Raw genomic sequence first — 14,531 nt, 5'->3', positions numbered from 1 at the left:
GTTAGATTGCAAGGGCACTCTATTATTATTCCGCCTGCTGTCAACCGTCGCAAACCCGCATGGGATAGAGAAGGCGGTGTGAAAAGCCCCCATGACTTGGGGATCCAAAAATGGACTGTGTACAATCCAAACTATATACTTCGATGATTGATTGGTTGCCATTTCTTTTCATGCTTTTGGATTGAGGCCGACAGTGCCGTTTGTGCGAGCATTCACTTGGCGTTCTGGATTCTCCTTGATGGCTTGCGCCATGAAACTCAAGCTGCAACGGCGAGAACGGCCGGCAGTGGATGATCCTGCGGGATGATATTATAGATGTTACGACTAGACTAGATGATTTATGGGTCACGTTATATATATATAGCAAGCATTGGTACTTTTTGATTGGAGTTTTACTTCTGCGCCTTGTTTTCTGTAGGTTCTGATTGATTGCTGTAGTGGTGCGACGATAATAGCGCTGAGGATCGGACGGGGGGGTGGGAATGAAGAAGGGAAAGCAGATTGATATGTATCGATCCCCAGGGTGGAATCTGGGCCCCGTCATGAAACTTAGCGCGGGGGCGTTTTATTGGGGTCGGTCTGGGCGTTTGCAAAGCTGAATATCTAGTCTAGGAAGTAGTACAAAGCCACTACTAGATAGACGAGATGAAGAAGAGGGCGGTCGGTGCTGTCCAACCAGCCCCGTGCGAGGTTGGGATGGCATGGCATGGCATGGCATAGCCCTGACCCTGGCCTCATTGTTACCTACCCTCGTCGATGACACCCTCGGGGGTGGTGGCAGTTGATCACAATCACTGCTAACTACTTGCTACTGCCTACTGACTACTAGCTTCACTAACTGCTAGGTTGTTCCTCCTTGGGCGCGTAGCGAATCAAGCTAGGACAGGCGCAGTCAGTGCGACCGTCTGGGCAAGCCAGATTGATTGGCTCAGCATCTGATGCTCAGTGTGACGGGATTCATGGCGAAATTATGATTGATTCCTTACCCAACTGGAGGTGTTACCTAACCTTACTCAACTTTACTACTTTACTTTCGCCTGAGCCTTAGGATCATTACTGCCTGCCTGCCTTAGCCTTACCTTACACTGAACAGACAACCAGCCTGACTTCCGAGGCAAGCCTAGGGCCCGGAGAGAGTGTGTGATGAGATTGATGGTTTTGCTTTTGATGGAGCATGGTCGGTTATTGTAGGAGTTCGTAAGTAGTAAGTAAGTAGGCAGTTAAGTAGTAACTGTTATGGACTGAAAGAGTAGGCCTCGCTTTTCTTCCCTTCTTTCTCTTTATTCCTTTCTTCATCATCGGTTTTATTTACTCTCGTCATTTTTTTCTACCACGGCTCTGTTTCGTCTTATTCTATCGATCGGATCCGATCAAGTTGCGGTTTTTAATTGCTTTTGGGTGTTGGATGACTTGACTTGGCTCTCCTCCTTCCTCCACCCTCTCTTCCTCGGTCTGGTATTATTTACTACCACCACCATCATCTCATCACATCTCATCTCTTTGCGCTTCCTCGGCATCACGCTATCATTGCGGAAGACAAGACGATCGAAATTCTAGAGGAAGAAAGATTACGAAAGAGAGAAGGATCGCGACAGGATAGAATAAAAGGGGGTGGTTTATCTAGGTTGCCGTCATATTGGCCTTAGTCCGATCTCTGTGAGTTGTCTCTTATCTTAGGTTGTGGATCGCCGTTGTGTTGCTTTTTCATCTGGCCGTTCAGTGGGTAAAGAAAAAGAGCGTGACGGGGGGGTGGAATGAGGAAGTCTTTTCCTTTGGGAGTTTCATCAGCAGCCCAGGGTAAATTACTTCAAACGGTGGCGCAACTTGCAACCATCAGAAAGAGAAATTGTTGTCAGAGGTGTGAAAAGAAAAAAAAAAGGCGGGCGATAAAAAAGAACCTGCTAACGAGAGATAACTAAACCAGGAGCTAACTAAGTAACGGTGCGGTGCGGGTTGCCCCATTTGCAAGCCAAAGCAGCAAAGCAGCAGCAGCAGCAGCAACAGCAGAAAGCAGAAAAGTAGCAGCAGCTTCTTTTCCTTCCTCTCCTTACTACTAGTAAGGTATCGTCTCCGTCCTCCGCCTACTGCCTCCTCCCTCCCACATTGGCTGGCTTCCTCACCAACCATCCCTCTCTCTCACCGTCGACATTCACCGCACACCACCTCCCCATCCGTGAATCCAGACGGCCTCGCCCATCAACCGCGTCTGTCCTCTCCATCTTAGCCGCCTCACCTTCTCGTTGTCTTCCACTTCCTCCTCACTCACTCACTCACTCACTCTCTCCCCCCCTCTCTCTCTCAACACCCAATCGGTCTTCCCCCCTCACTCGTCTCCTCCCTCCACCCCCCCTGGTTCACCGCATCTCCTGCTTCTCCTGTCCCTGCTCTCCTTTCGGCATCCGACAGACGACCTTCCGTGATTCTCTGCACCTCCTCTCCCGCAAACTTCACGGTTCTTCAAAGTTTACAACATGGTCGTGGCAACAATTAAGTGCGTTGTTCTCTTCATCATCTTTATCCCTTTCTCTCCGCAATCACTTTTTCCCCCCCTCCTCCTCTCTTTCCCCTCCCCCCATTCGAACCCTCCTCTATCCTGCTTCTCCCTCTCCTTTCTCCGTGCAAACCGATACATTCATCCTTTCTTCGAGCGGCAAGTGGCTAACCATGGTTTTGACTTTCGTCGCAGATGTGTTGTCGTCGGTGACGGTGCCGTTGGCAAGACCTGCCTTTTGATCTCCTACACGACGAACAAGTTCCCTTCCGAATATGTTCCCACGGTGTTCGATAACTATGCCGTCACGGTCATGTAAGTTAGGGATCCCCTATCTTGAGACATGGTTTGCATATCGGGAGTCTGTCGTAATGCGCTATATCACGCTCGCAATAGCGTTATTGGTGCCCCCGATGTCGCTGGCTTGACAAATGCGATGGCGTCTGTGGACAAATATCGGAATCTGTAACTGACTCGAACCCCCGTTGCGCAATAGGATTGGCGATGAGCCCTACACCCTGGGACTGTTCGATACTGCTGGTCAGGAGGATTACGATCGTCTCCGTCCTCTTTCGTACCCTCAGACGGATGTCTTCCTCGTTTGCTTTTCGGTCACTTCGCCTGCCTCCTTTGAGAACGTACGCGAAAAGTGGTTCCCCGAGGTGCACCACCACTGCCCCGGTGTCCCCTGCCTGATCGTGGGCACCCAAACCGATCTTCGCGACGATCCCGCGGTCCGCGAGAAGCTTTCCCGCCAGAAGATGCAACCGATTCGCAAGGAAGATGGAGACCGTATGGCCAAGGAGCTGGGCGCAGTGAAATACGTCGAGTGTTCTGCTCTCACGCAGTACAAGCTCAAGGACGTTTTTGATGAGGTTAGTGTCGCGCCACATCCCTGCATCGTCGCATCTACTCACACATCTTTATTCTAGGCCATTGTTGCCGCGCTCGAGCCTGCTCCCAAGAAGTCGAAGAAGTGCGTCCTGCTGTAATTGATCCCGGGATCTTACAGGGCAGGCCCGTACGCTCCGGAGGGTTCCAGGCCTGTCATTGATGCATCGCAGACACGTCGTATGATTTTGGGAGACTGAATGTGCTTTATCTATGCAATATGGAGTTTTGGGGATTCTTTCGTACAAAGGTGGCTGGCTTCTTCGACCGACGTCTGACTTGACATTCTGTGTTCGTTCACTGATTCTTGAGTGAATACACATCTTACAACCCGTAACACCCAAGTGTGCTCTTCCCTCTTCGCTCGGTTGTCTCTGCGCTGCTGAGCCTTGTCTACCTCAAGCAGACCTGCCATCGAGAGCTCTTCCTCATTCTATCGGAACCTCTTGTCTCCTGACTTTCGTCTCGTCTTACCTGGCCAGCGTCGTTTCTTGATCCTCCGACCTTCATTATCCCCTCACTGTGTTCCCTCCACCTTTTCTCCCCACTGTCAACTCCTCCCTAAACTACCCCCCTTTTCACCTTTTACCAACACGTTTCCACAACCCCACAACACACCCACCTTTTCTTTTCCTCAAACAAATCCTCCTTTACTCCCTTTCGAACCTCTCATCGTCTCTATCGGCGTTGGAAGTCGAGGCGTCTTGTTTTGGCTGGCTGATGGTTTTTCTTTTCTCTTTTTCTTTTTTTCTATCTTCTTTTCTTTGATGTCCCTCATACTCTGCGATCTGTTATCATGCCGATCCCACCCGTCCCAAATTTGCTGTGCAATTTGTTCTCCCGAGCTGCAGCCCTTTATTTTTCTTTTTCCTTTTCTTTGCTCATTGTCTTCAAAGCCTGGACTAGATAACAGATACAATAGTGATGACCAAGTTACCCACCCCTTTATATATTATGGTTAGATGTTGTGGTGGTGGTTGTTGTTGTTGTTGCTGGTTCGTGAGGTAGTAGTTAATTGATTAGTCTCGTCTATATAGTATCTAGTATTTGCTGATATGGAGTTATTTACCTATTCGATGAGTTGATTGAGCTTACAGTAAGATTACTTAGACTTATTAGACTTAGGAGTATGTTATGTGTTTCACGATGTACCTGCATCAGGGCTTGACTAGTAACTCAACTCGTTCATTATACATACATACATACATACATTCACATAACTTCATATCGTATATCTCATTTACAACTCATCCTTGGCCTCCTTCTTCTCCACAGCTTCCTCTGCTGCCTCCTCAACAACAGTCTCCTCAACCGGCATCACCTTCCGTCCATACCATCCACCCAACTCTTCACCCGCACCAGCCTTAACCATGCTAGTGATAATCTCAAACGCCACCTGCGCAGCCGCCAAGGCCGTAGTCTCGCCCTTGTTATCATAGCTAGGAGACACCTCGACGATATCGGCGCCAACAATGTTCAGCTTCTCAATGCCGCGCAGGATGCGAATGAACTCGCGGGTCGTCCAGCCACCAGGCTCGGGGGTACCAGTTCCGGGCGCAGTGGCGGGGTCCAGGACATCAATGTCGACGGACAGGTAGACAGGCTGGTCGGAGTCCAGACCGATGCGCTCGATGATGCGGTTCACGATGCCCATGGGTCCGAGGTCGTCGATGTCGTCGGCGTGGATGCGCATGAATCCCTGCTCCGGACCCGGGTTGGTGTAGTCGCTGTCGTCGACGCCGGTCAAACGCGTGCGGAGACCAGCGTGCGCGGAGGTCGAGTTGCAGATCAATCCTTCGCGGCTGGCTTTGTGGAAGAAACTACCGTGGTTGAAGTGCGCTTGTTCGGAGGTCCAGTAGGCTGAGTAGCGCACGGGGTTCCAGGTGTCCAGGTGCGCGTCGAAGTGAAGCACCGTGATGGGCTTCTGGTAGATTTGGTACAGTGCGCGCAGGGCTGGTAGTGCGACACTGTGGTCGCCTCCCAATGTGACGAGCTTCGATTTGCCCGCCGAGATGCCCTTCGTGCCGTACTTGGAGGAGGCGGTGGTCAGGGCCGGGCGAGAGCCCAGTTCCAGGAAGGCTTCGTACATCTGGCGCTCCGCAACGCCATTGTCAAACGGGGTGATCGGGATGTCGCCGCAGTCTTTGACTGTCGCCCATGAGGCGTAGGGGTTGATTCCCGCTCGGGTGTTGTAGCTCGTGCCGGCCATTTGGCGGGCGCTAGCTGCCCGGATGGAGCGCGGACCAAAGCGAGCGCCTGAAGGGGTGTTAGTGAGTTTGGGGGGGCAGACTGTGAGGTTATTGGGTGTCTTACCTGGTCTGTAGCTGACTGCCGTGTCGAAGGGGGCGCCGATGACGGCGATGTCGTACCGTTCGTCGGGTTCGATCAGGCATTTGACTGGCTTTAGGTGGGCAAAGCTGGCAATGCCGGAGAAGGTGAACTGGAATGGTGTGTGAGTGTGAGTGCGAAATATACTGCTGGGATTGGAGCGCCTACCTCCTGGTCCCATTTCCTCAGCAACTCCTCGCGCACATGCTCTGGCACCTCTTCGTGATCATGGTGAGCGTGGGCAAAGGCTGTACCAGCCAGTGCCAGGCAAGCAGCCCAAGTGAGGGATTTCATGGCGAGATTAAGGACCTCACTCGAGGGTATTGGGGGTGTAAGAGAGATAGGGAAGAAAAGAAAGGAGGGGAAATTCGGAGCAGCAATCGGAGAGGACTAAATAGCGGTGGTAGTTGCGTTGACATAAAAAATACATGCCATGAATAGAATAGTAATAATAATGGCCACTGGGGATGATGGGCCTCTATCTCTTATCGATACGGAGATTGACCCTCATTGGCCAGGATATGGCCGTAAAGGGAAATATTGATGCCTTTATGCCTGGCGTCACTGACGTCGTGCGGACCTTCCCTTTTTGGTCAACTTCTTCATCATCTCAATGCGGAAGGAACACCCTTGACCCCCATTTCTCGCCTCGTCCATTGGCTGCGTTGAGCTTCACCACTTCATCTCTTCCATCTTCTTCCATCCATTCATTCTAGTCTCTCCCGCTTTTCCCCAACATCGGTATAGTGTCGCGGGAGTTTGGACCAGCATTCCGTCTGCAGTCTGCGGAGACCAACCACCCGCAGCGAGACTAAACGTGAAATACCTCGACCATAGTAATCACGTACCGTGTCTCCCCAGAATGCCATGCGTCGTGTTGTCGTGACTGGTCTTGGAGCAGTGACACCTCTAGGAGTAGGTGAGTGATGCCTCCGTGCGCAATTAAGCATGTCCCAAACAACCTCGTCATGGCCGTGGTTCTACCATCTTTTTTTTTTCGGTCCCCAGCGTCTCCACTTCCACTCTTCCGGAAAGGGAAGGTCTTGCACTACCTCATATCTATGCCCAGGAAGGCAACTGTACACGATCAATGCTCTTGCTATATTTGCTAAGTAATTTCTCGTAGGTTTCCGTCGTACTTGGAAACGTCTCCTGGATGGTCACTGTGGCATCATCAATGTCAACCATCGCGATACCAGGTTTGCAGATCTGCCATGTCAGATCGCAGCAGTGGTGCCGCAAGGTGCACGAAAGGATGGATGTTGGACGGCTTCGGAGTGGTTAAGTCGAGATGTAGGCATACTAGAATGCTTATTAGGATTGTAACTGATGTCCTGCAGGAGGAGCGCAAGATGGCTCGGTTCGCTCAGTATGCCATGGCTGCGTCAGAAGAGGCTCTCGAAGACTCGGGCTGGAAGCCTACAGATTTTGAGCAACAAGAAGCTACTGTATGTATTGTCGGTGCTTTTCCACATCATATCCCTAACTCTATGCCAGGGAGTCTGCCTTGGATCAGGCATTGGCAACTTTGATGAGATTTACGACACAGTTGTTGCATATGACAAGGGGGTCAGTACAACATGTCTATCATCCATTTACCATGCTCACAAGTCATAGGGCTACCGTAGAGTATCGCCTTTGTTCGTACCGAAGCTTCTGATCAATCTCGGGGCTGGACACATCTCCATGAAGTATGGATTTATGGTAAGAGCACTTCCTTGCCCCTGATCTTCCACTGCTAATGATATAGGGTCCAAATCACTCAGCAACAACAGCCTGTACAACTGGGGCTCATTCCATAGGTGATGCTGCCCGCTTCATTGCGTTCGGTGATGCAGATGTGATGCTGGCCGGCGGAGCAGAGTCTTGTATTCATCCACTAGCTGTCGGAGGCTTTGCTCGGGCCCGCAGTTTGGCTACGAGCTTTAATGATTCACCTGAAAAAGCATCAAGACCGTTTGACGCGGATCGTGAAGGTTTTGTGGTCGGTGAAGGCGCGGCAATGTTGGTCTTGGAGGTATTATCCATAACAGACGCTTACCGATGGAATCTTTCTAATCTGTTGTCAGGAACTCCAACACGCAAAAGCAAGAGGAGCTCGAATTTATGCCGAATTGAGAGGCTACGGCTGTTCTGGTGATGCACACCATATGACAGCACCTAAAGAGAACGGCGAAGGTGCATTCCTAGCCATGAGGAAAGCTCTAAAAAACGCTGGACTCCCACCTTCCGCAGTCGACTATGTCAATGCGCATGCCACTTCGACTGTGGTCGGAGATGCAGCAGAGAACGCTGCCATCAAGTCCTTGCTCCTGGGACCGGGAGGAAAGCAACGGGCGACGGAGGTTAACATTAGTAGCACCAAAGGAGCCGTCGGCCATTTGCTCGGTGGTGCGGGCGCCATTGAAGCATTGTTCTCGATTCTCGCCGTTAACGAGGTGAGCGACCTTGGTAAACAATACATAACACTGCTAACGTCGAGTTTAGAATGTGATGCCACCTACCATCAATCTGGAGCGGTTGGCTGATGGGTTTGACTGCAACTATGCCCCGAAACAGGCTCAGGAGCGCACCATTGACGTGGCTTTGACGAACAGTTTTGGATTTGGGGGAACGAACAGTAGTTTGTGCTTCTCGAAGCATGCAGGGTAGGCGGATTGTATATCATATGATATTGGCGGGTTTGCATATTGCATTGCATTGTATCAATAAACATGTACCACAAGGCGGATGTAACTGCCAGTCATATTAAAGTAACACGTTTGACTGGCCAACGTGGTCAGTGACAGCCATTTCACATAATCAGGCATGTAAGAGGGTTTTTTTCTCACTCAACACCATCATGAAGAATAGTTGTGTTGGTCTTCAAGTAAGCGGACTTGAACCCATCCATCATCCCTCCTTACGCATGATCCACTCACCGCAGCCTCCAACACAACAAAGGAATCAACCGAAACACAGCGACCACAATACCCCAAATAACTCTCACTAAACCTTCATCCATCATTCCCAATAACATCTCCAGGCGAATCTATTTCACACCAATAACCCAGACGTTCAAACCCCCTCCATCCGACGGCCACTTAACTAACCACCCACGTGACCTCCTCAAATGCGGAGCGCCCCGGACTGTGAGAGAGAGAGAGTGAGAGTGTGCTCAGCGCAAGCCTCGACCAACTAAGATACCGCACCTCCCCCAGCAACGTCACCGTCCCCCTTTCCCCTCGCGGTCGGAGCTAGATACATAGCTTTAATTCCAATCCCATCCTATCCTGTTATTCTATTTTCCTTGACGATATCGCTCCTTGAATTCCGACGGTCGAGAGAGAAAGCGCGCGCGCGTGTGTGGGTGGTCGGTCGTTTCGTTTTATAATCATGGCTACTGCTACCGGCGGCAGAGGTCCGTTATAGGCACCCTCCCCCCCCTCTCCCCTCCCGATAATCCCACCACGCAATGATGATTTAGGGGAAATCCACGAAGATACACGCTGTTATATTTACGAATCATGCTAATATTGGTGTTGTAGCGTCCTCTGCCTCTTCTACCCCGGCGGGGAGTCTGGTCGATGCGTCGGGGTATAAGTATGCCGAGAAGGATACCAAACCTGGGAAGATTAAGTTGAAGAAGTCGGCGGCGAATGCTAAGTCCGGGAAGAAGAAGGGTGATGGTTTGTTATATCCCTCTGTTCCCTTCCCCTTGGTCTGGGGATGGGGGTTTAGTGGTGGTATGCTGATGGAAGTTGTTGCGAGTTTATAGTGCCTGAATCCCCCGGTTCCTCGTCGCCTATATTACCCGATATCGATGAAAAGACTATGGCTGCGTTCCCGACCGGGAAGCCCCGCGAAGAGGATCATCTCGAGACGGTCATCTGTAAGACGTGCAAGAGGCCGGTGTTGAAGCAGAATGCGGTGGAACATATTCGGGGTTGTATTCGTGCGAAGCAGGAGAAGGCCAGGAAGAAGAAGGAGGCCCGGGATGCGGCGAATCGCGCAAAGGAGAAGGGGGATAAGGATGGTGATGAAGATGTCGGTGCTGGTGAGAAGGGTGAGGGTGGTGAAGATTCGATGAAGGGTCAGAAGAGCGCGAAGAAGTCCGCTGTTAAGGGAATGGCGGAGGATGGGACGAAAAAGGGGAAGAAGCGCAAGACGGAGGCCGGTGAGGATGATAAGGATAAGGAGCCGAAGAAGAAGAAAAAGAAGGAGGAGCCCAAACCGAAGGTGCCTAAACCGAAGGGCCCTGTTGATGTTGAGAAGCAGTGTGGTGTTACTTTGCCGAATGGTGCGCAGTGCGCTAGGTCGTTGACTTGTAAGAGTCACTCGATGGGCGCGAAGAGAGCTGTTCCGGGGCGTTCGTTGCCGTATGATATGCTGTTGCAGGCATATCAGAAGAAGAACCAGGCAAGGCAGCAGAGTAAGTGGTTTTTGTGGCTTATGGTGCCCGAGTGTGGGCTGGGTCGGACAATGCTAATGCTGGTTTCTACAGAGGCTGCTATCGATGCGAATGCTCCGCTACAAGATGATTTGGATAATAATGGGCCCGTTGACTCGGATGAAGAGAAAGATACTGTCATGGCGGCCATTTCTCGCTCTCATCCATACCCGATGGTGACTCATACATTGATCTCGACGAAGAAGAAGTACCAATATGTGCGGATCAAGGAGATGCTGTCCCATGCATTGGGTGGCTCACGCGGTGGTGGGCTCTTCTCGACAGGAGATACTCTCTCCTCTCCGTTTCCGGATGGCGGCAGCCTGTTCACCCCTGTAGAGGAGGTGTCAGTGCCCGAGCCTATGGTTGTGGATGAGCCGGAGCCGGCAGAAACGCAGGAAAATGCGACAGATGCTGGTGCGAAGACACCGGCACCTGAAGCCAAGCAGGTGCCTGTGGCGGCTAGCTCGTAGAGCTCTCGCTGGGTAACGAGTGATGAAAGGCTCCCAGGATTGGATATACATATAGCTCGCTTATGGGCAGGGAGTTTGGGCGATGCTTGATGGCGTTTCTGGAAGGGTTTTGGGTCTTTTGGTTTGCTATTTGATAAGATACCCCGCGCTCAGTCTTGCTGGCGTGCATTATTGTAAATTAAGTCGGTGCTTCTTTGGCCGTATTGATAGAATGCAATTCATTCTGCATGCTAAGACTTTTCTCCATGGCTGTTGTAGTACATCAATGCGCAGCCTACGACATTTACTGTTGCTTGCATGAAATCAATAAAAACGCCATTCTCCACCGTGGTATCGCATTGTCAGGCGACAAGAACGGCAACGTGATGCCTCAGGCCACCGAGTATCTCCGAACCTCCGCAGATGGGAGTCAAAGCTACCTTCGTTGCCTCGATGCGCCTGCTCTCACTTTTCCCAACGAACGCCAACTCACCACCACCACTCCCCTATATAATTCTCCTTCTACCCACCTACTGCTGAGCACCTTTTGCGCCTTGCGCCTGCGGGCGAGAAGCTCTAACCACCAGCGTGACCACCATTTCTCCAGACCATTATTCCTCATAACCTCACCCACTCCTCCCCCTCCCTTCCATACAGAAATATTCAGTCCGACCACAATGAGCAACTCAGTCCCCGATCTCGATGCCGTCGGCATCAAAGCAGACCCCGAACTCGCCGACCAATTCCGTCGCGAAGTTGCCACCCTCCTCGGCCGCAATAATCTCAACTTCCCCGGCGCGCAACCCGTCAGTTTCTCGACACGGCATCTAACCGAGCTCCAACGAGAAGATTACTACGTGTGCGAGAAGACGGACGGAATTCGATGTTTGATGTACTTTGCGCGGGGCGAACCGGATTCCGACACTCCTGAAATCCACTACTTGATTGATCGCAAAAACGACTACCGCTACGTCCCGGGCTTGCACTTCCCTTTACCGGACGATGACACGTTTCAGCGCTTCCATGTCGATACGCTGGTCGACGGTGAGCTGGTCAATGATACCTACGAGGATGGCACGCAGCAGCTCAAGTACCTTGTGTTTGACTGCTTGGTGCTCGATGGGCAGAGTTTGATGCATCGGACGCTGGATAAACGGCTCGCGTACTTCAAGGAAAAGGTGCTCAAGCCGTATAATGCGCTGTATGATCGGTTTCCCGAGGAGAAGCAACATCGGATCTTTGCCGTGGAGGATAAATCGACGCAGTTTAGTTACGGCATTGAGATGATGTTTCGGGATATTATCCCCAAGGTGAAGAAGATTCATGGCAATGATGGCTTGATTTTTACTTGTCGGAGTACTCCCTATCGCATCGGTACGGATGAACATATCCTCAAGTGGAAGCCGCCCAGTGAGAATACTATCGATTTTCGAATGCGCTTGGAGTTTCCCCTGCTGGAACCGGATTCGGATGATGAGGCCGATGGTGTTACGGAACCGTATTACGATTATGATGCCTTGCCTATCTTTCATCTGTTTGTTATGCTCAATTCGAATGAGTACCGCCCCTTCGGAGAGATGTATGTCTCGCCGGAGGAGTGGGAGAACATGAAGGCGCTGCAGCAGCCGTTGGATGATGCGATTGTGGAGTGCGCTCAGGATGAGCAGGGGCGCTGGCGGTTCCATCGCATTCGGGATGATAAGGCGGATGCGAATCATATCTCGACGGTGGAGAAGGTGCTAGAGAGTATTCAGGACCGGGTGACGGAGGAGGATCTGATTCGGGTGGCTCCTGCGATCAAGACGGCGTGGAAGAAGCGACAGGCGCAGATGTCGGAGCGGGGAAGACCCGGTAGTACGGCGCAGGTTAATGGGAGTAACGGGGTGAAGCGGAAGTTTGAGGACTAGGGGAATTATGATGCTACCAAGGGGTGATGCTTTGACTGATTCGGTTTGCGAGGCGTTTGGCGTTGGTTGGTTGGTGATGGGGATGTCTCATCTCATTTGCTGGGGGGGTGATGATTGTAACTGTGTATAGATAATGCGAGATGGGCAAGAGAGGATTATGGCTAAAACGGGCTGGGCGGGTTTTGTATAATGCAATGCAATCTTTACTTTAGAAGGTTTGCCTGGCTACGAAGAGTACTATGTGTAGAGCTATTTCCAAAAGGGATATCGAAATAGCCCAAGCTGCAACTAATACCCTCCATCCACTATCATCATCATAAATACTGCGCCCTCAGACGAAAGAGATCTCGAAATCTCTTACATAAGTTACTACTAGTCCTAGTATACTACAGAGTACTACATAAGGGGTATCTGAAGAATTCCACCAAGTCACTACACCAAGCCACTGCAACCTGGCGCAGCTAACTAACATCCACATGATTCCACCTAAGTACACAGTATGTATGGAATATACTAGTAAGAACTATACATAGCTGCTGCTGCCCATTTCCCCCAAAGAATCATGCAGGCTACTTCAGTTACCCCATACTTCACTACGTATCCCGCCAACAAACAAAAACGCACAGAGCCTCGCAAGCTCGGATTGGAATGTGGAGAAAAAAGGCATACAGTACATGTAGCCGATCATGCAACTCCCATGAACTACTGGATTGTACGTAATTTATTTTTAGTGTGGACATAAGTAGGAGTGGGAAATGGTTCATCCATCCATTTATTTCATTTATTTTCCCATTCGGAGTTACTTGACCAGTGGGTTGGGTCGAGCTTATTTGTGAGTAGTATGTAGCATGATGCTTCAAGATTCGGAGTATCTGTATGTATGTATCTCGTATAGTTTTACTTTACTTGCTTTCTTTCTTTCTTGGGGATTATTGTTTGTGTTACACGAAGAGAGTTCGGGGTACGAGGGATGGATGAAGGGACGGATGGGGTAATTTGTGGAGAGTTGCCATGTCCTGTGAGTAGTTTGGGTTGATAGTTACTATGTTATTGAATGGAGGTAAGTTATTTGGTGATTACGTTGCAATGGCTGGCTGGCTGGCTGACTGACTAGCTGGCTGGTTGGTAAATGAATCCCGGGGGAGGTGTGGGTGAAGCTGCTGTGGGAGTAGTAGTAAAACAAAGCAGGGGCTGGCTGCTTGCTTGCTGGCTAGCAGTACGTAGCAGGGCTTTTACTGAAATGAGTTGGACGGAGTTGTGGAGTGTGTGTGTGTGTTCTTTTTTGCCACGGAGTGAAATGGCAATGATGGCAGCAATCCTGTGGGATGGATGGATGGATCGAAGGATTGGTGGGTTAATCTAAAGAGGTAAAAAGTAGTAGTAGTAGTGCTTCGTACTTTCTGTCAGGACTTGTTCAGTGCTGTTTAGTTGGTGTTTTTCTAGAAGGTGAGGTGTCCAGGGAATGGGGCGAGAGGAGAGGAGAGATCACATCATGGATCATGAAGGATTGCGTGGTCTGATCCATTCATTTACTCCATACTACTCCATACTACTGTACAGTAATCGCCACTGTAGCAAGTACTACTGGATTATGCGATGGGGATCGAAATGGATATTCTGCATGGAGTATTCTCGGGCTTCTAGTCTATTTAGTATTAAGTATTATTCGCTGCCTTTCCCGGAACTCAGGCTGAATTGCCCCGAAGTCGATCACTAGCAAAAGGTATGGGGAAGGAACGGTATCTACCAAAATATGGAGAAACGAGTAAGTAGAAAGTAGAAACATTTTTTCAAAACCACTGGAAACTAACTCCAGCCATTGACCTACTAGTCAGTTCCTTTTTGACCCTTGTTTTCTCCACATCTGCACACGTAACAGTAAACTAGTCTAGTCTGCATCTCTGCTTTTTTTCCCCAAAATCCACCCCCAACTCCCCCTTCCCCATCCTTTTTTTTTCTAGTCTTGTCTTGTCTTGTCTTGTTTCTGTTCTTTCTCCGGGCTGATCTCTTTTCCCCAGCCAAAGTCAAATCCC

General features: G+C 50.4%; 5 protein-coding genes across 5 annotated transcripts; 4 read left to right on the top strand and 1 right to left on the bottom strand.

Moving 5' to 3' along the window:
- Window positions 1-2,471: 2,471 nt before the first annotated feature.
- cdc42 (Rho family GTPase CDC42) lies at window positions 2,472-3,483 on the top strand (the record flags this gene model as incomplete). The annotated part of the gene is made up of 4 exons (XM_025663647.1): window positions 2,472-2,491; window positions 2,687-2,806; window positions 2,988-3,366; window positions 3,424-3,483. The coding sequence occupies 4 exons, from the start codon at window positions 2,472-2,474 to the stop codon at window positions 3,481-3,483; spliced, it is 579 nt and encodes a 192-aa protein (XP_025513561.1).
- A 1,065-nt stretch (window positions 3,484-4,548) lies between these two features.
- On the bottom strand, window positions 4,549-6,132 carry BO85DRAFT_425456 (agmatinase). The gene is made up of 3 exons (XM_025658077.1): window positions 5,879-6,132; window positions 5,696-5,822; window positions 4,549-5,638 (listed from the first exon to the last, which is right to left on the bottom strand). Exons 1-3 carry the CDS (start codon window positions 6,002-6,004, stop codon window positions 4,623-4,625), a joined length of 1,269 nt encoding a protein of 422 aa, XP_025513560.1. The 5' UTR covers window positions 6,005-6,132; the 3' UTR covers window positions 4,549-4,622.
- A 198-nt stretch (window positions 6,133-6,330) lies between these two features.
- BO85DRAFT_451421 (putative beta-ketoacyl synthase (Cem1)) lies at window positions 6,331-8,489 on the top strand. Its single transcript, XM_025660587.1, has 8 exons — window positions 6,331-6,629; window positions 6,837-7,003; window positions 7,051-7,158; window positions 7,208-7,279; window positions 7,328-7,414; window positions 7,461-7,727; window positions 7,780-8,148; window positions 8,198-8,489. The coding sequence occupies exons 1-8, from the start codon at window positions 6,578-6,580 to the stop codon at window positions 8,360-8,362; spliced, it is 1,287 nt and encodes a 428-aa protein (XP_025513559.1). The 5' UTR covers window positions 6,331-6,577; the 3' UTR covers window positions 8,363-8,489.
- A 741-nt stretch (window positions 8,490-9,230) lies between these two features.
- On the top strand, window positions 9,231-10,846 carry BO85DRAFT_401828 (deubiquitination module subunit SGF73). Its single transcript, XM_025657171.1, has 2 exons — window positions 9,231-10,122; window positions 10,180-10,846. Exons 1-2 carry the CDS (start codon window positions 9,524-9,526, stop codon window positions 10,610-10,612), a joined length of 1,032 nt encoding a protein of 343 aa, XP_025513558.1. The 5' UTR covers window positions 9,231-9,523; the 3' UTR covers window positions 10,613-10,846.
- Window positions 10,847-11,056: 210 nt separating this feature from the next.
- On the top strand, window positions 11,057-12,766 carry BO85DRAFT_451419 (mRNA guanylyltransferase). Its single transcript, XM_025660586.1, has one exon. The coding sequence runs from the start codon at window positions 11,269-11,271 to the stop codon at window positions 12,496-12,498; it is 1,230 nt and encodes a 409-aa protein (XP_025513557.1). The 5' UTR covers window positions 11,057-11,268; the 3' UTR covers window positions 12,499-12,766.
- Window positions 12,767-14,531: the final 1,765 nt, after the last annotated feature.

The sequence above is a fragment of the Aspergillus piperis genome (assembly GCF_003184755.1).
Source record: "Aspergillus piperis CBS 112811 unplaced genomic scaffold BO85scaffold_15, whole genome shotgun sequence".
Lineage (NCBI taxonomy): Eukaryota > Fungi > Ascomycota > Eurotiomycetes > Eurotiales > Aspergillaceae > Aspergillus > Aspergillus piperis.
This window is presented reverse-complemented; position numbering and strand designations above follow the sequence as displayed.